This window comes from Apiotrichum porosum (genome assembly GCF_003942205.1).
Source record: "Apiotrichum porosum strain DSM 27194 chromosome Unknown scaffold_1, whole genome shotgun sequence".
NCBI lineage: Eukaryota > Fungi > Basidiomycota > Tremellomycetes > Trichosporonales > Trichosporonaceae > Apiotrichum > Apiotrichum porosum.
In genome coordinates, this window is record NW_021167108.1 from 1,077,879 (window position 1) to 1,096,669 (window position 18,791).

General features: G+C 58.3%; 6 protein-coding genes across 6 annotated transcripts; 3 read left to right on the plus strand and 3 right to left on the minus strand.

Annotated features, from left to right (window-relative positions):
* Nucleotides 1-1,193: 1,193 nt before the first annotated feature.
* EHS24_000365 (uncharacterized protein) lies at nucleotides 1,194-1,707 on the minus strand (the record flags this gene model as incomplete). Its single annotated transcript, XM_028616198.1, has 3 exons — nucleotides 1,194-1,257; nucleotides 1,313-1,575; nucleotides 1,636-1,707. 3 exons carry the CDS (start codon nucleotides 1,705-1,707, stop codon nucleotides 1,194-1,196), a joined length of 399 nt encoding a protein of 132 aa, XP_028480055.1.
* Nucleotides 1,708-2,322: 615 nt separating this feature from the next.
* ADE10 (Bifunctional purine biosynthesis protein ade10) lies at nucleotides 2,323-4,413 on the plus strand (the record flags this gene model as incomplete). The annotated part of the gene is made up of 4 exons (XM_028616199.1): nucleotides 2,323-2,338; nucleotides 2,417-2,543; nucleotides 2,603-3,177; nucleotides 3,323-4,413. 4 exons carry the CDS (start codon nucleotides 2,323-2,325, stop codon nucleotides 4,411-4,413), a joined length of 1,809 nt encoding a protein of 602 aa, XP_028480056.1.
* A 1,762-nt stretch (nucleotides 4,414-6,175) lies between these two features.
* On the minus strand, nucleotides 6,176-8,640 carry EHS24_000367 (uncharacterized protein; the record flags this gene model as incomplete). Its single annotated transcript, XM_028616200.1, has 9 exons — nucleotides 6,176-6,316; nucleotides 6,370-6,970; nucleotides 7,032-7,176; nucleotides 7,221-7,229; nucleotides 7,290-7,684; nucleotides 7,719-8,219; nucleotides 8,285-8,385; nucleotides 8,439-8,463; nucleotides 8,576-8,640. 9 exons carry the CDS (start codon nucleotides 8,638-8,640, stop codon nucleotides 6,176-6,178), a joined length of 1,983 nt encoding a protein of 660 aa, XP_028480057.1.
* Nucleotides 8,641-10,599: 1,959 nt separating this feature from the next.
* On the plus strand, nucleotides 10,600-12,110 carry FPR2 (Peptidyl-prolyl cis-trans isomerase fpr2; the record flags this gene model as incomplete). Its single annotated transcript, XM_028616201.1, has 4 exons — nucleotides 10,600-10,736; nucleotides 11,464-11,537; nucleotides 11,706-11,804; nucleotides 12,016-12,110. The coding sequence occupies 4 exons, from the start codon at nucleotides 10,600-10,602 to the stop codon at nucleotides 12,108-12,110; spliced, it is 405 nt and encodes a 134-aa protein (XP_028480058.1).
* Nucleotides 12,111-13,226: 1,116 nt separating this feature from the next.
* On the plus strand, nucleotides 13,227-15,311 carry CAS3 (CAP64-like protein; the record flags this gene model as incomplete). Its single annotated transcript, XM_028616202.1, has 9 exons — nucleotides 13,227-13,576; nucleotides 13,632-13,666; nucleotides 13,729-13,947; nucleotides 14,094-14,165; nucleotides 14,219-14,234; nucleotides 14,272-14,355; nucleotides 14,404-14,449; nucleotides 14,503-15,224; nucleotides 15,305-15,311. 9 exons carry the CDS (start codon nucleotides 13,227-13,229, stop codon nucleotides 15,309-15,311), a joined length of 1,551 nt encoding a protein of 516 aa, XP_028480059.1.
* Nucleotides 15,312-15,706: 395 nt separating this feature from the next.
* EHS24_000370 (uncharacterized protein) lies at nucleotides 15,707-18,688 on the minus strand (the record flags this gene model as incomplete). Its single annotated transcript, XM_028616203.1, has 4 exons — nucleotides 15,707-17,919; nucleotides 17,976-18,138; nucleotides 18,183-18,354; nucleotides 18,408-18,688. The coding sequence occupies 4 exons, from the start codon at nucleotides 18,686-18,688 to the stop codon at nucleotides 15,707-15,709; spliced, it is 2,829 nt and encodes a 942-aa protein (XP_028480060.1).
* Between the last annotated feature and the right edge of the window lie 103 nt (nucleotides 18,689-18,791).

Here is an 18,791-nt window from a genome sequence, read left to right on the forward strand (position 1 = left end):
TTGCCTTTTGTCGTCTCTCCCACGTTCCCGCGCCGTCCGTCGTACCGTCGTAATACGCCACGCAGCCGCCAACACAGCCAGCCAGCCCAGGTCCTTTTTCAATGTCAATTGAGCAACGAGACTGCGCGTACAGGTCGTGCAGTTCTGGACACTTGTTCAGAACACTCAATGCCTCGCCTTTCCCTTTGTGGCTGCATGCATGGTCCTCGTACTGGATTCCACCCAGACAACCATTGCGTGTGTGTGGTTGTGGATGGGACCAAGGGGGGGAGCGCACACTAGGGGGTGTGTGCACCTCCCACAGGCCACAGGAATGCATCAGCAATCGGCTCGCTTTAGACCGTTCTGCACCTACTCGGACGTTGCGACTGGTGCCGGTAGGCCAGTCGCGCCAGTCGTTTCGCTGGAGCAGCTGACTCTGGTCATCGCTCCAGGCCATTCTGTCCCTACCGCCTTGGACCCCAGAGTGTCTCAAACGGCTCTATTCAGTTCATTCAGCGCCAGCATCCATCCATACTTCTCTCTCAGGGCCTGGAATGGACGAACAAAGGCAGGCCGCGCCAGATCGACAACGAGTGCAGTGTCTGGACGTCCAGGACGTCCAGGCGGGAGACCACAGGCCACAGGCTACGGGAATTGTGCGCACCGTCTGGTCTCTGGCACGCACGGCCATATGGGGACATGGCGGGACGACTGGCGGAGACTTTGAGAGACAAACGCCCGTACGCCAAAAGGTCCGTGGCCCGTGGCACTCAATATGTGGGCTCAATGAAGGCTGTTTTGCAACACACCACGCGTCAACGCGCGTCTCTTTTCCAGACACCCATGTGGGTGCACAGTACGCGTGTACGCGTATGAATGAATGACACGCGTGGCTGACGGCCGCGTGCAAAGGAGAGGGCGGACGTTGACTGTCCACACACCAATGCAAAAAGGTCGAAAACACAAAACATGCTCGAGATTCGAAATAGGAACATTACGTGTAAAAGCAGGGACGGCGACGATCACCAACCACATAGACGGGACCCTGTCATTAACACTTCTTGAATACAAACTTTTGAAGTGCTTTGTCTCACATCCCGTGCTCTGTTAATCTGCACAACCACACACGCGTCCTGTCAAGAGGTCCGACTATAACCATTTGAACATGCATATCTCAGTCCGCACTCTGCACTCCTCGCCCAGCCTTGCGCTCATATTACAGCGTCTGCCCCTTTAGGACGACCGAGACCGGACTCCGCCGGCGTATCGGGCGCCCTACCTCCACATGTTTAGGCGGCGTGGACCACACCAAAAGTCAAACGCTTCTCACCACCCAAGCCATCGCTTGGGCCACCACTGCTGAGCTGCAGCCTCGTCGTTTGCCTTGACCTTGTACAGCACCTTGACACCGGGGATGGCCACGTGTTCGCACTGGCATCGCTCTTCCTCGGGAACGCCGGCCAAGGCCTTGAGGGTGTGGGTATCAGTACGTTGTTGATGCACTGCAGCGTCTCTGGCTTCGTCACATGAAGATAATAGGAGCAAAGGCAGACCACCGATGACACCACGCAAGTCGAGAGTCATCATGAGTGGCTGCTCTGAGTCCATGTTTTCCACTCAGGACGGGCCTATTGGGACGTTTCCAGGGCTCACCTGTTCGATGTGGTGGCCACAGCCCCACCAAGTGGGCTTGCCGTCATTTGGACATGTAGTGCGGTGGCACATGGTATGTAGATGTGGGGAAGTGTGTTTGTGTGGATGGAGGATGAGTGAGAAGGGGTCTTGAGCAGTGAGCAAGTGTTCAATGTTACGTTGTTATGGGTGGCGAGCCGGCTGTGAAATGGGCGCTGACCGACTTTCGGCGTCTGCTCCCCACACATACCCCTGCAGGCTCGTGATAACGGCATTTGCCAAAACAAGAGTGACCAGCCGCTGTCGCTACTGCTGCAACACAGTCTTTTGGGCCGTTAGACACAGAGCAGAGTTGTGATCAGATTCAACGTGCCGCGCGAGGTGAGTGACAGGGTCTACAGAGCAAAGCAGCAACGACTCAACAATTAACGGGCGAACAGGGTTGTGGCTACCAATGACGTCACTTATCACGAACTCGAGAGTCTCGCCAGCCAAACACAGATCGCGAATGTCCCCGTATCACTGCGGGGCCATCCGTTTGGCTGAGGGAATTAATAACACGTCATAAAACAGCCCTGACTTTTTCTGGGATTTCTGGAATGACGAGCTCGATGCCAGGCAGTACGGGCGGATCGGCTCAGACCTCAATATCGGACCCAGATGCGATTTTGTTGAACTTTCAACAACCCCACCCACCCCCCCGACACCATGTCTGCCCCCATCGGTGAGCCCTCTTTGGCAAGCACAGCTCGAGTGCAGCCTGCCCTGGCGTTGGCAACAGCTGCTAACTCTTCCCCCCTAGCTCTTCTCTCGGTCTACGACAAGACTGGCCTCCTGCCGTTCGCCAAGTCGCTCAAGGAGCTCGGTTTCCGTCTCCTTGGCTCGGGTGGTACTGCCCGCCTCATCCGTGACAATGGCATTGAGATCGAGTACGTTTGGCTGTGGTGTTTTCCGTCCCCAGAAGCACAACAGCTGACTTGTCATCTAGGGACGTGTCGTCCATCACCAACGCCCCCGAGATGCTCGGCGGCCGTGTGAAGACTCTCCACCCCGCTGTCCACGGTGGTATCCTTTCGCGTTCGATCCCCTCGGACCTCGCGGACCTCGCTGAGAACGGTATCAACCAGATCACCCTTGTTGTCTGCAACCTCTACCCCTTCGTCCTCCAGACCCAGAAGCCCGACAACACCATCGCGGCCGCCGTCGAGGAGATTGACATTGGTGGTGTCACCCTCCTCCGTGCCGGTGCCAAGAACCACGAGCGCACCTCGATTGTCTGCTCGCCCTCGGACTACGACGCCGTCATTGCCGAGTGGAAGGCCAGCGGTGAGGTCTCGTCTGCCACCCGCCGCGGTCTCGCCCTCAAGGCCTTTGAGGCCACTGCTTCGTACGACTCGGCCATTTCCGACTACTTCCGCAAGGAGTACTCGTCGACCGACTCGGCCAAGGACCTCATCGCTGCCGCCGGCGTTTCGTACCAGCGTGTTCCCCTCCGCTACGGCGCCAACCCTCACCAGAAGCCTGCTCAGGCCTTTGTTGAGGAGGGCCAGATGCCCATCAAGAGTGAGTCGAGTCGCAAAGAACTTTCTTGAATTGGCCGAACGAACCCTATGGGGGGACAGGACTTGCACACCCCTGGGGTAATAACCCTGCCATAAATACCTGATACCCCGCACACGAACCTTTTGGTTGCTGACGTCTTGCGCAGCCCTCTCTGGCTCGCCCGGCTACATCAACCTCCTCGACGCCCTCAACTCGTGGGCTCTTGTCAAGGAGCTCGCCGAGGCCCTCGACCTCCCCGCTGCCGCTTCGTTCAAGCACGTTTCGCCCGCCGGTGCCGCCGTCGGTGTCCCCCTCTCCGAGGTCGAGGCCAAGGTCTTTGGCGTTGACGACCTCACCCTCTCGCCCCTTGCCTGCGCCTACGCTCGTGCCCGTGGTGCCGACCGCATGTCGTCGTTTGGCGACTTCCTCGCTCTTTCGCACGTGTGTGACGTCTCCACCGCCAAGATTATCTCGCGTGAGGTTTCTGACGGTGTGATCGCCCCCGGCTACGAGCCCGCTGCCCTCGAGATCCTCCAGAAGAAGAAGGGCGGCAAGTACTGCGTCCTCGAGATGGACCCCACCTACGTTCCCCCCTCGATCGAGACCCGCCAGGTCTACGGTATCTCGCTCCAGCAGCGCCGCAACGACATCAAGATTGACAACTCGCTCTTCACCAACCTCGTCACTGAGAACAAGGACCTGCCCGCCAACGCCGTCACCGACCTGCTCGTCGCCACCCTTGCCCTCAAGTACACCCAGTCCAACTCGGTCTGCTACACCCTCAACGGTGCCGTCATCGGCCTCGGTGCCGGCCAGCAGTCGCGTATCCACTGCACCCGTCTTGCCGGCGACAAGGCCGACAACTGGTGGCTCCGCCACCACCCGCGCGTCCTCGCCCTCCCCTTCAAGAAGGGCACCAAGCGCGCCGACAAGTCCAACGCCATCGACCTCTTCGTCACTGGCGAGGCCTTTGTCGCGTCCCCCTCGGAGCGCGCCCAGTGGGAGTCGCTCTTTGAGACCGTCCCCGCGCCCCTCTCGGCCGAGGAGAAGGCCGCCCACATGGCCGAGTTCAAGGGCGTCTCGGTGTCCTCGGACGCCTTCTTCCCCTTCCCGGACAACGTCCACCGCGCCCGCCGTTCCGGTGTCCAGTACATTGCCGCCCCCTCGGGCTCGATCATGGACGCAGAGTGCGTCAAGGTCGCCAACGAGTACGGCATCGTGTACGCCCACACCAACCTCCGTCTCTTCCACCACTAAGCGTATCGCTTAGTGCGGGTGAGGACGGTGGTGATGGGGACAGTGGACGCGAGCGACGTCGGCGGCGGCGGCAGCGGCGGAGGAGGAGGAGGAGGGGGAAAGCCCGAGTGCATCTCTTAGAGAGGACAGAGGACGAGTAGGAAAACAGTAAAAAATACGCGGGGCGAAGAAAAAGCGCGCGCGCTCAACGACGACGCGAGCTCCGCAGACCCACCTCGACGGGGGTGAGGACGAGAGGGGGGGAAGGGAGGAGGCGCACACCGTGTGTGTTCCCTTGGGATATTCTTGTTCGTTTGTTTTTGTTTTTGTTTCGTTTTTGCGCGCGTGCGCGTGCGCGCGCGCGTTTCGAGGCCGCCGGATAGTAAGACCGGGGCACGAACGCCTGCGCGCCTCCCGGATTCGCTTCAACGGCGAGTCGGGGACGACGGCGGACAACGAAAGAAATTAAAGAAATTTACAATTCCATGGGGGCGCGAGTGGTGTGCAGTGTTTGACGAGCTACGAGCACGTAGTCCGCTGTTAGGTCTGGAATTTATGATACAGAATTCTTCATGAGCATGCTTTGGTTTGCAAATGGGAGCAATGGGGCCTCGCGACGGACGACGGACGAGGTGAAGTCTTGGGGGCGCGGGCGAACGCGTGGCTGTTTGCGTGACCAGTGAGAGATCAGAGAGATGTGGCGCCAAGGGTTCGTTGTTTGGTGAATCTTGCCATGGGCATGTGAACATGTGAGAACAGAGGTGAACACATGTGGTTCGCGGCTTGGCATGGGGACCGAACTGGATGGCACTGCCTGATGTGGCCAGATCTCTTCTCTTCGCTCTGACCTCTGGGCCACTGACCGGCTTTTGTCGTGTCCTGAGCGGACACGCTTTTTGCCGTGGCAAAGTGAGTGTCTGGCGCAGGCCACGCCAAGGGCCAGGGTTGGGCCGCCACACGAGTATGGTAGTGTGCAAAGCGGCTAACAGGATACCGCCACCTATATGCCACCGGCATCACGCATCACGCAGCACGCAGCGCTTTGGGTGTGGGACCATGTGGACAGCGTTGTTGGCCGTGTGATCGATCGGTCGATCACGATCCGCAGCGAGAAAAAGGCCTCACGGTGAATGAACAGCATTCCGCAGATCGCGCTTGGGGGTGTACCTACAGGCCCCCTCACGTTGTCAGAGGCCGGAACAGTGGCGCGCGCGCGCGCGCAAGGCCTCTACACGGTTGTTTCCCCCCACGCATGGCCGCCTGAATTGGACCAGCGCGGCCCGGCGTAAATCGACTTTTGTGTATATCTCGCCCTCGGCCTTCCCAACGTCCCCAGACATACCGCTTGGAGGCACGGCCGCGGTATGTGGCATGAGGCAAGGTGGCACTGTGACCACTTGTTTTTGACGCAGGGTGCTCCGCCGGGAGCGACAGGCCTTGGTGGATGTACGTGTCTGCTTTGTGGATGGGAAGAAACATTTCGGAAAACAGGATACATCAGAGGATGTTTGTGCTACTACGAGCTACAGCTTTGTTACTCGAGTCTATTGTCGCGGTTGATTGCTCTGCCGTCTCGCCAGACCGTCCCGGGTGGGGCCAGGCGGGCTGGGCCGGGGAGAAGCGTCCATGTGCGTTTATGCACATCCATAGAAGGGGAGGGGAGGGTTTCTTTTTGGGTCGGGTATTGGGGTCAAGTTTTCTTCCAACAGGCCAATTAAAAAAAACAAACACAAAAAAAAAGAAAAGGAAACAGGATTGAACAGGGCTGAAATTCGGGATACGTCTACTGCTGGTCCCAGGTATTCGGTTGGGGATGGTTCATTGATAACCAGGCCCATTCGGTATTAGAAAGGTCGCCCTGGTCGCCCATGACGTTGACGAGAGGGGACCAGTGCGGGACACCGTTCATGAGGTGGTTGATGGCCTTGATAATCAGCTCTGGCGTCTTCTCTTCCGTATCAAGAGCCAAATACTTACTGCCACAACTTGAGGGTCATCGCCACCCTTCTGGAGTCGACTGAACGCCTTGCAGAGGCGGCCGTAGAAGCGTCCAATGTACATGAATGTGGTGTCAGGCTGGGCGTTGCCAAGGCGCTCAAAGTTGTCACGCTGGTCGGAGCAGAAGGCAAGGACACGGGCATGGTCCTCGACGCTGAGGTGGCCGCGAACCTGACAGGTCAGCGATGCCATCAAAGAAACACCTACTTTGTGGAGCATAATACCAGGCATTGGGATCATCCAGTAAATCAGGTCGTACCAATACAAGAACTCGCCAGCGGCTGCGAGACCCGTGATCAGTGCGCCAATGTCTTCAGCCTGGGACACCAGTGTGGAAACGGGGATTGTTCTGTCGGCACCTTGGAGCACCAAGGTGACGCGGACCTTGAGAGCAACGACCTGGCTGATGAGCTGAGCTTGGTGGCGGAAGGAGCCGCGAAGGCTGGGGTTGTTCATCCAAGCGTTCATGTGATCGGCGAGGCGCTTTTCCTGTTGTTCGTGCGGCCAAGAGTTAAAGTCGTTTATGCGAGCGTCGAACACAAAAGGCTGGTCGGTCACATCCTTCTGAATGTCCCAGAGACTGCCAATGGTCAGACAATTTCCAATTCCTAGGAACCGGGGGACGGTTTCGGTGTGCTCACCCAGAGACAAAGGCCTTGAAATAATCACCTGGCACATCGAGGTGACGGTGGTTGTCGGCCCACGCTAAAATGGCGTTCATGTTCGGAAGCGAGCAGGAGGTGTTAGGAGGTAATTGAAGGATGAGCGAGTACCACATATCCATGGCTGCAAGTAAGCGCCGGCTCCAGACCACGTTCAATCCGACCTACAAAACGCGTCTGGGTTGGTCAGCATTTATGTTTCTGTGTCGCCGCAACCACGCAACCCTCTAGACTTACTGAACATGGTGCGCTCCGCATCGACCTGACAGCGTTCCTGCTCCTCGGACATGGCAGGTTGAAGGTGTCCGGTCGGCAGCGAGATGCGAAGTTGAACGAGGATACGACAGGCGAGGCCGATTTTGACGTAGGCGGTTCGGTCATCTGGATTGCGCTTCCAGTAGACGAGGACGAGAATCGCCTGGGCCAGCTGCAGGTCGTGCTCACCGGCCAAAACAGCACCCATGATAAGGGTGTCAGCCAGCGTGTGCATACTCTCCACAAGGTCGAGGCGGAAAAAGCGGCTCGAGGCGGCGAGAATGGCAGTGAAGAGAATGGGAGAGGTGCGGACACGGTCGTACGTGTGATACACCGTGTCAAACAGTCCAGAGCTCGCGTTCACCCGCATGAAAAATCTATTGTCAACGTGGAAGTGCGGAGCAAACTCACTGGTCAAAGAGATAACGGGCCTCGGGCTCTGACAGTTGTCCAGAGTCCACAGGGTCAGTGTAGATTGAGTTGCGGGTGGGGGCCAGGTGTGGACTTGGCGAGCGCGAGACGTCAGCATCGAGATGGGGCTCAAGAAAGTCGGTGAAGACGGCACCGCCGGCCCTTTTCCCCGGCTGTGAGGAAGCCATCATGTTACTGTTGAGAGTGGGCGAGGTAATTGTGTCCAGGCTGCCAGTGGTGCTTGGCGCATAGGGCCCAGTGGGAGACGAACGGAAGGCAGTACCATGGTGACTGTCGGCTTGCACGGCGGTCCACTGATTTATGATGCCGTTCATGGGTTGGACGAGACGAATGCTACTGGATGGACCGGCTTGGGCGTTGTTGCGCATGTCCCAGCGCATAGAGGCAGGGTTGTTGTTGATGTGGACGCCGCCGTTAAGGTGGCCGGTGGGGTGGCTTCGGAACGCAGTCTTGGGGCTGGAAGGGGATGCGCTCTGGGGTCTGGAGAAGAAGATGGATAAGCCCTTGGTCTGATGGGAAGAAAGACAGAGAGAGAGAGGACTTACCTACGACGAGCACGAGAGTATACACAAGTGAGGCCAAGACGGGCGCAACGGCTGCACCGCGCCTGGGGGTCGGAATGCTCGCTGTCCGGGAGACAGCGCGTCTGCCATTGTCAACGGTTGTACAACGGCTCACAGAGCCGAGGCGATCACTCACCTTGAGGCCGCGGCAGGTTGTACAGCTATATGCGCGTTAGCGGGTGTTGGCGGCGAGCGATGCAAGAGCCGTGTGGGAGCATGTTGGGCGTGTGGACGTGTTGTGTGGGTGTGTGCGTCCGAGCGGCAACAACTCACGCTTTGCGGGGCCTCCGAATGGGGATTTTCTTTAACGGCTCGTCGCCGAAGGGGCGGCCCAGCATGTTTGGGAGAGTGGTGTAGAGGGAATGTGCTATGGCAAGGAGTGTGGTGGGGAAAGAAACGGATGAAAGGATGATGAAAAGAAGGATGCACGGTTAACGGAGAGGGAAGACAGAGGTACAGAGAGACCCCCGGCCGCTGTGTAGCGACACGACAACAGGACGGCAGCGAGCAAGGGGAGAGAGAGCAAGGGCAGCAGGTAACAGCGCACACGCGCGCGCGCGGGGGGGCATCTGCAGCCGCATCCTGGGACACCACCTGGCGACACCACCTCGGCATGCATGGATGCAACGTACCCGGTACACTTGAGAGGACGTGCGACGTGTATGTGTGTCTCTCCCATGCATGCATGCGATCACGCTCTGGCGGGGGTCCAGGCAGTGTTACGCTGTCAAGGCGGCTTGGGTCGTCCGGGGACACGACCACTGCGACTGGACGCAAGCGATGACGCTAGCTCGCAACAGAGAGAGATCACACACCCCGCCGCCGCCGCCGCCCTGCCTGCCAGGCCGACAGTGTGGCACAACTTCCCACCACACACACCCTTTACCCCAACCCCTCCGCTCCTCCTCCCCTTTTGCCCGCATCTGGCGAGACCCTCTCCCTTGTCCTCTTCGTCCCTACCAATGTCCTCCTCGTGGTCCTCTGGACATACATGCAGGTGGTGCAACAATTGTCGGCGGCGCTAAAACGACACCAAAAGACACACCATGACAAACGGGTCCGTCCACCTGACTCACTTTCCGCGCGACGGGGACTCGACTCCAACGCCCTCTCGGCCGCGCACCCCCATCCTTCCCGGCTTTTGCGCAGCAGAGAGATCCTCCAGGCATGTCGCTCGCAGGCGCCGTGGGCCAAGGCAACCGCTCACATGAATGTCCATTTTACAAGACATGTGTACACATGTGGCATGGGGGGTGCACGTTCCCATTGCGGAAAACGGTCCTGTCCGCCAAGCCCTGCTGAAATCGGGGGGGATAACAAATTGGGACAGCCCACAGGGCCCACAGACACAGAAGGAATATGAAGACCGTGTGTGGCTGTCGGCACTGTTCTTTGGTACTCTTTACATCAGCCAGATCACATGCCCCGGATCGGCAATGACAGGAGCTCTCAGGAGCGTCTTGCAGGTTTAAGCACCGGAAAATATGGAAAGACAAACAAGCTGCTGGAAAGCGGCGGACAAGTTCCCGCAAACGTCTCAAGACCAGTGGCCCGCTGTCAGAACGAGTGACGGCAGATGTGAACGGGGCGGGGAAGAGGAAGGAGCACTATGCGCCGCGTCTCAGGCGGACAGCGTTAGCCTCACTCGGACAGACTCCCAAGAGATCCCCGGTCAAGGGGAGGACCCTTGTCAAGGTCTTGGCCGCTCGACGCTCGGCACAGATCGCCCAAGGAGATCTGGCCCTCTTGGGGTGAGCTCCGAAGCTAGTGTTAAACAAATCCACGTGGCCTCTGCCAACCATACTGGCAATAAAGCATGGATCACGAAAAGGCGGGGTGTGGGTTGGTACTCGGTTCCAGGCCACGGCTTGTAACTCGGGTGGGGGATGAAAGCTGAACCGCAAGAAAAACCAAAGGTAAAAGGTTGCCTCGGCTGTTCACTCATCACACGCACGGATCGGCGCAAGTATGCCACATTTTGTCCGGTGCCAGCCCCACCGCCGCGCTTTATACGATTTTATTCCCAACACGTTTGCGAAAAAAAAGGGGATGCTTTGTGGTGTTTGCAGTCATATATCGGCCAGAGCGCAGACGAGACGATATCCTGGCCACGCCTTTCGTCAACCCGCCGGCGGCAGTCAGTGAGGGTGGTGGAGCGGAAGCATTTCCAGCGAGCTGTGCCACGCCCCGCGTTCTGCCACGGCCTCTGCCACGCGAGCCGATGACGCGCGTGTGTTCCCTGGTGTTCATTGCTGGTTGCTTGTGTCTTTGCTCTTTCTCTTCGTTTCTCAAGCACCATGCTCCGTCCCATCTTCACCCTCCTCGCCCTCGCCCTCGCGGTGCTTGTGGCCGCCAACGACCTCAAGATCGATGTCACCTACAAGCCCGACTCGTGCGGCCTCAAGTCGCGCAAGGGCGACAAGATGAGCATGCAGTGAGTCGCGTCTTCACAGAACCCGTCCTCGTTCCTCGGTCCTGTCTCCTGCCTTCTGCCTGCGTCCTGCCTCCTCCCTTTACCCATCACCTTGCCTGTGATCCTGTGACCTTCCTACCGTCCCCCAAAGTCCCTATGAATTCGCAGACGCCGTATACCGTAGTAAATCAAGCTACGTCTTGCTGGACTTGCCGTTGTCGCGGAGCGAGATCGACCGCCGATCCCGCTAGCGATGGCCGCCTTCCATTCGCCTAAACCTTCAATTCAGCTGCCTTGTGGACAGTATGGGTGAAGGAGTAGCACTGTGAACAAGCACCGCTGGACGGAATCCGCGTTTCGGGGCTCGGATACGACGACCGCCGAGTGGGCCAGTACCCTCTTCTGGTCTGTTGGCGAGGTCGTGGGCGAGGTCGTGGGCAGCTCGATGTTATGGCGGTCGTCGCCGCTGAAGGCTGTGTTCCACCGTCAGTAACCGGCGATCTGCTGCGCCACATGGGGATCGCCCGCTGGCCCACATCGTCACGGCCGAGCGATCTGCAATTCCAGTTACCTGGACAGTGGACCGAAATGGCCCATGGATTCCGATAACCTGTGCCTTGTGACTTGGGCATGTCGATTGCCCCGAAAGCAATAATGAGATCCTCGTTCCCTGTTTCCATCGTGGTCTCTCTCGCCCCCCACGACGTTGTTCCACTTGGTTTCTCCGGGACAGTGCTAACAAACGCAGCTACACTGGCACTCTTGATGACGGATCCAAGTTTGACTCGTCGCGTGACCGCAACCGTCCCTTCGAGTTCACTCGTGAGTAATACACCCACGCCCTCTCGGGTCTACCTCAACATCTGCCCATGCCATTGTGTGATGGTGTCATGGTCATCGGTCGACCCCGTTTGCCCACTGTGTCATGTCCCCACGATCGATAGACCTCGACGATGTGTCCTCGTTTGCCTTGTGACTGACAACTCGCAGTCGGTGCCGGCCAGGTGATCAAGGGCTGGGACCAGGGCCTCCTTGACATGTGCATCGGCGAGAAGCGTGTCTTGACCATCCCCGCTGACATGGGCTACGGTGAGTTTCAAAGAGGAGCCGATACATTATTGGTGGTGGGCATTGGCGCATTGGAAAGGTGTCGGATGCAGTCCACACATTCCGCGTCGGAAGGTTCAATTCCATTGCAAACTACTGCAAGGTGTACGGTGTCGTGATCTCGTGACACTTGTAGATTTGCTGCAGACTAGTGGCAAGCAGACACTGAGACTGGGTAGCTGACTCTGGACAGGCAAGCGCGGCCACCCGCCGGTCATCCCCGCCGAGGCCACCCTCACCTTTGACGTCGAGCTCCTCGGCATCAAGAACCGCAAGGTGGAGCTCTAAAGTGTGTAACCAAGCACACAATGCACCAACCTGCAACCCGACCTTTGCCTTGGTCTTGGACAGGTTGTCTATATGGACTGTGCCACAAATGTCCCAGCTTGGTGAACAATCAGCGGTGCTCAAGACAATGACAATAACGCCACGGCTTTTCAGCATTTTGAGTTGGGTTTTGACATTCAACGGTGGCATTTGCAAGAGTCAATTGAGACTCTGGTGAATACGAGGCGACGCATTACGTTAAGAGCAGGCGTGCCGCCTTGTCGCCGCCGCTCGTTTGTAAATTCGACGTTTGGGACCTGGAGACAGTCTGATAAACGGTCCACGCGTGTCATGCGCCAACACGCGTCTCGTCAGGCCCCATTTTGAACGCGTCCCCCCTGCGGAGCCTTTGGTTGTCAACGACGTGTCAGTTGTCATCCATGGACAAGCTGGATAAAGAGTCACAAGCTGGAGTGTCAATGTTACTCACCAATGTGGAGAGAGGCCGTTGTGGTTGAGCCGACGGGCGTTGAAGGGTTTACGTGTACCCTTTTGCCATGACTGGTTGCCGATCCCGCAATGATCCCTGGAGCGTGCAACAAACTGCCGTCTACTTTTTTGACTGCCGCTTTGTTTGGACGGGCAAACGCCGTGTAGCACCGTGCACTTGGGCGTTCGCGCGCAGATCGTACAGCAGAGAGTTGAGGCAGGTCAACGCCAGGCCGAGCGAAGCACTCAGGCATGCAGCTCTCGGGTGCAGACCCAACGTCCCGTCAACCCTAACAGTTACCCTGTAAGATCAGGACCACGGCCACGCGGGATGTTTCACGCGCTTCACGCCCGTCACGTAGTATCTTTGGCCCTCTCTGCTGCAACTTTCGATTCCTCTTCTTGTACGATTACTTGACCCCACACGCGGCCCCGGCCGTATGTCCAGATAGCCCGTTGTGTGATTGTGAGTACCAGACTTGCCATTTCCAACTGAGTGGTATCGCTGGTCTGTGAAGCTGATGGACATCAGGCCTTTTACGCCGCGCGCCCAAAGATCACGTCCCGACTTCGCCGGACAGCAAGCAGATCCCTCCGCGCGCTCTTTCCTCCTCCTCGTTATCTGCTCCGCGGTTCCGCCTGGCGATGATGAACACTGCCGAGAGGCGCAGGACATGGTTCCGGCTGTCTCTTGTGGCCAACATCGCCCTAATCGTCTTTGTCCTCAGCGTCTATGCCGGCAAGCACAAGGACGCGTCCTTTGCAGACCAGACGCATGTTGTCGAGTCGTCGTCCATCCATGACCATGACCAGTTCCGTGCTTTGCTCAAGTCGGACAAGGGTCTCGCATCGGAACTCTGCCCCAAGCCCATAAAACCTGCACCCGAAAAGGTGATCGTCGAGGTCGAGAAGATTGTCAAGGAGTATGTCAACGTCAAGCAGGACAAGTGCGGCATGTGCGAGGGCCCCGTCGGCAAGAAGTTGTGCGAGCAGTACGGGTGAGTCGGGTCGTGGTTGTAAGACTGTGAGCGCGAACTGACCACGCCTACACAGAGAGGAGGAGGTCCGTCGTTCCGTCACCTATCCTGGTACGCACCTGCGCGATGATCGCGCCCTACCGTGACCGTTCCAAACAGCTGACACCGCATAGGCAGCAACAAACGCCTGCGCCGCGTGCTCGACAAGATGCGTAACGGCAAGGACTTTAAGATGGCCGTTGTTGGCGGCTCGGTCTCCAGCGGTCACGGCCTCAAGGAGGACGACCACAAGTACGGCCCAGGCAACATGCACGCCATCCTGTACAAGCACCTCCAGGACACCTTCAAGCCCACAAAGAGCGAATTTATCAACGGCGGTCAGCCAGCACAAGGTGAGCGCAATGTGGTAGAGCACACCCTCGGTAGTCGGAAGGTGGAGACGGGAATGGCGGCTATTGTATTTGCAGCCGACATTGCTTTTACACATAGCGTGCAGGCGAAACAGTCTAAGCGCATGGCTAACACCACATCTCTGCAGGCGCCGAGTACTTTTGTATGTGTGCACACCTCCACATCCCGGAAGACGCCGACCTGATCGTGGTCGAAGTTGGTACGTCTTGTCCATGTTTGAGTTTGTGTGACATGTCGCTGACCAGGTCGCAGGAATCAACAGCCCTCCGTGAGATCATGTTTAGTCACGCTAATCTAACATCCAGTGCCAAGCCCAGTGTTGAGGCGTTTGAGCTCCTGATCCGCTCGCTTCTCCAGCGCGAGAATGAGCCTGCTGTGCTTATTTACAAGTGAGTCTGACTGCTACGTTCCCAACCTTCCCTGGCTAACTAATCCAGCACGTTTGCGCTCATGTTCGACAACATTGCGATGGCAGGTGACCTGGTAGGTTTGCGCCGCATTCGTCACACCAGCAATCCAAGCTAACGCCAATTCAGAACTACGGCGTGGCGCAGTTCTATGATGTTCCCGTCGTCGACTCGCGTGTGGCCCTGCTTCAGTCCGTTTGGGACGACCACACGATCCTGCCCAAGTGGTTCACCAACGACAAAGCCTTCCCCAGCGGTATCGACCTGCGCCACTTTGGCCCCACGCTGCATGCGTTCTCGGGCGACGTCATGATGGCGTACATCGAGTCGCAGCTGTGCGAGATGGACGCGCTGGAGAAGGCCGACGCCAAGACAAAGTACACGATTGGCGAGGTGCCCCCGCAGCGTGTCTTTGGCAAGTTTACACCCGGTAAAGTCGAGCCCATCCTCAAGCCCTTCTGCCGCACGACAAACTCGGACACGTTCCCGCTGTTGCCCAAGGACAACCATGGGTGGCGCGAATGGTCGTCGTCTCCCGAGAAGAAGTACTGGATCGCCGACGAGCCCGGTTCCAAGATTTCGTTCCCCTTCACCACCACTCAAGGCAACGTCATCCTCCAGTATCTCCGTTCCCGCGAGTTTGGCCTCGGCAACATTCGGTGCTGGATCGACGATACGGAAGACTCGACAACAAAGTACATTGAGGGATACTGGAACGAGCCGTACAATATCGGCCGTACCACCACCTGGGACAGAGTTGCACCGGGAGAGCACACGCTGCACTGTGTGCTCCGTGACCAGACTGCTGACCCGGGAGGCAAGAAGGAGTTCCGCATCATTTCGCTCATGAGGTGAGTCCTGAGTCAACGGTCGATACTACAGGCCACCCTCGACCCTTGGGGGTAAAGACACAGAAACTGACTGCACTCAGCATTTAAGCCATCCGCCATCATTTGCAGATCCGACCACGATGATAGAGGGAAGAGGGACGAGGACAAGTGTCCCGGGGGGGGGGAGGGGCGATATCAAGTTTGCTGCGCGCAACGCATATCTACAGCGTACCCATCTGTACTGTATCCCCGTAACATCGGTTAGAGGTCGACCATAGAGAACCATCCATCCACGCTAGCTATTTCGAATTCTTGAGATAGACGCGCAGTAGAGTTGCACAGTTGGCTTTGGCGGTTCGTTGCTTGGTTAGTGGTTGGAATACGAGGCACACGCCGTGCCCTTGGCAGACGTCTAAGGGTGTGGGCGAGGAAGTGAACATAGGGGCGGCCCTTGGCCGGTGCATAAGGAAAGGCGTGTACATCTATAATGTCCGGGGCGTATTCTATTGTCCGACGACCTCTTCAGCGGCTGGCTGGGTGTCGGGTGGAGTGGGGACCGCGAGCGCGAGCGGTGTGGGGATTGTAGCGTCAGACACATTGATAACCGGGGAAGTGGCCAGCGGCGACGTGGGCAGCGGTGACGTCGGAACCGGTGTCGTACTACCAGATGCCCGGAGAGCCGACGGCTTGGAAGTGGTTATCGGGGCGAGGTCGGGGGCCTTGTTTGGCGTGGCCGCCTTGGTCGGTGACAGTGGCTCTTGGGGGCTGCTCTGTCCATCCTTGTCCGACAAGCCAGACGTGACCGCATCACTGGTGCTCCTCTTGTGTCCGCGAAGGGAGAGACGACGGAAATCCCAGCTCATCCGCCTTCCTTCCCTGGTGGTGGCGGCCTTGCCGTCCTTGTCATCGCCATCTTTCACGCTAGATCTACGCAGGTCACCCCACGACTTGGATGGCTTATCCTTGTCCTGCTTGGACGCGCTCGACCTCCTTCGGTGACCGTGGCCGTGGCCGGGCGTCTTGTCCTTGTGGTGGTGGTGGTGGTGGTCCTTCTCGCGGTCGACAGCATCAGCATCCGCCGCCTCGTTCAGCTTGGTCCAGAACACGAGCACGGTGCTGGTCTTGGCCACCGGTTCGTCCACTGTCATTGCGACGGTTCGGGCCATCTCGCGGTCCGCGATGCCCACCATGGCTGAGAGAGGAGGCTTCTCGCCCTGCAGGTCGCGGGTGAGGAAACCCACGCGCTCAGCGTACGCCCGGTCCTCGATGTGACTGTCGCGCCAGTGTTGCAGGGGAGCGTGGTACTTGGTATCCCACTCGTGGCGCCTTACAAGCCATGTCCCGATCGGACCGTTGCCGCCCACACGGCCGATCTTGTTACGCAACGACGGGTCGAGGGAAGGGACTTGCGAGTCGGGCTCAAAGGCGGATATCCTGCCGTGGGTGGAAACGCGTTCGGCAACAATGGTACGGCCGCGAAACTGGGGCTCGACACCACGTACCTTGATGATGTCCAGAGGGGCGTGACTGAACTCGGCCTCCGACGACTCTGACGATTCTGACGTGTAGTCGGCGTCCGAGCCTGTCGCGGGCGACTCGTTGACCATGGACGCGGCGGTCGAGTTGATGGCCGGCTCCGTCAAGTCGGGGACAGAGGGGTTGCGGCTAGACATTGCACTGTCTCCCAGGGGCAGGAGCATCGGTGACATTGGCGCGCTAGCTGCACCGGTAGCGGCCGTGGGTGAAAGTGGTGACATTGGCGCACTGCCTGGAGCCGATTTGCACCCCTTGAGCGGCTTAACGCGGAGGGTGTCTGGCGCCGTCCCCCTACGCTTCGTTGGTCTGGCCTCCGCTGCTGCTTTCATCTCTGCACCCTTGGCAGCTGCCTTGAATGCCCAGATGTTGAAGTTGGCTGTTCCTCGGAAGATGTGCTTGGCGCTGCGTGTCCATGCGAGAGTGGTTGCGACGTGGCACGCACCCTCAAAGATCTGGAGATGGACCCGTGTGGGGGGGTACTTGTCCACCAAAGCGGCTTGTTCGGGGTACTCTTCCAACGTGACGGGCGACGGTGGGTACTGTTGAGGGTTGGCAGCTTTGTGGGCAATGTATGTGACCTCGTCGCGGAGTAGCTCGGCACTTCCGCCCGTAATGTACAGTGGACACAGGCCGCCAAGCGAACCGTTGTTGATGGTCGAGACGAGCGGGTGTGTGAGGAGCGTGTTGGGACAATACAGCTGGATCTGCTCATCCAGAACCTTCTGCTTGCCGTCTATCTCCACCGTGATCGAGTCGCCAGGTGGTGGGGGCCACGCAGGGCTAGGCCTGTAGTGGAATCCGACGCTGGGGATATAGTCGCCGCCATCCCACTTCATGATGCTCGGCATGGAGTGCGTGAGGTCGACCCAAGGGGACATGAGACTCGCGGCCGCAGGCATGGGGAGACCCATTTCGCGGATCAGAACCAGCAGCGAAAGCGACATGCCTCCGCCAGCCGAGTCACCCATAAGAATGATGTTGGAGGGTAGGATCGCGTCGACGCCTGTAGGAGGGTCGATAAGGTAGAGATAGGCCGCAAGACAGTCCAACAGTCCGCAAGGGAACGGGTACTGTGGTGACAGACGGTAGTTGGGGACAAACGCCCGGGCGCCTGCCTTGCGTGCGTGTCGTTGGATCTGGTATCGATGTAAATCGAGAGATGAAAAGAAGAACGCCCCGCCTGCCAAAATGAGCATTGTGTGTGGGCAGCTGCGTCACACCGATCGGTAAACATACCATGGACGTAGAGAATAACCCGATCTTCCTGCACCTCGCCGCCAGCTCCATCACGAATACCCCGAGGAGCTCGCCGCAACGATGGAAGGTGTCGCCATGAGCGAACCTTGTCGGAGCTGTCTGTAATCGAGCGCGTTTGGCGAGTCTTGAAGTCTTTGGCCATCTGAGACACGTTAGTCACCAGAACTAAAGCGCCGTGTGCCTTACCTCGATCCACTCAGCCTCGAGCTCACGTCCTCGCACGCGCCACCACTTCTCACCTCCGACGAGCTTGATGCCGCCAAACTCCTTGCCGTAGCTCTTCAGGTGCTCCACAAGAATCTCGGCGGCCTTTTCAATGACACCCTCGGGATTGTAACGATATCCCGCCTGATCCAAACTAAGCCGACGTTGTCAGAACCAGGCAACGATCACACATGACAGCTCGCGAACTCACGCGGAATGGGCAACGGTTGCGCTGTGTACCCCTGCACCTCTTCAACGGGGTGGGTACTGGCGAATTCTAGGAAGCGGCGTAGAACGCGCAGGCCTTCCTCGTACCGTAGCTGGTTCCCGGGCAATGTGTCGAGGGACACCGGCGACTCGTTCGAACTCTGGGCGTGGCGTGACCGCTTGTGTCGTTGGGGCCATGTTGCAAAGTGGGATAAGAATGTGGAAACGACTGTAGGGCCTGTCGCGACCGCAAGGCTAGCTGTAGAGTAGCCTGGGGCCATGGTGGAGAGAGTTGGAGAGACACAGACAAGTTGTTGCAATAGATCTGTGTCCCTCGTCGAGACCGGCTAAAGGAGGACACGACGACCGTGTTACAAATTCGGC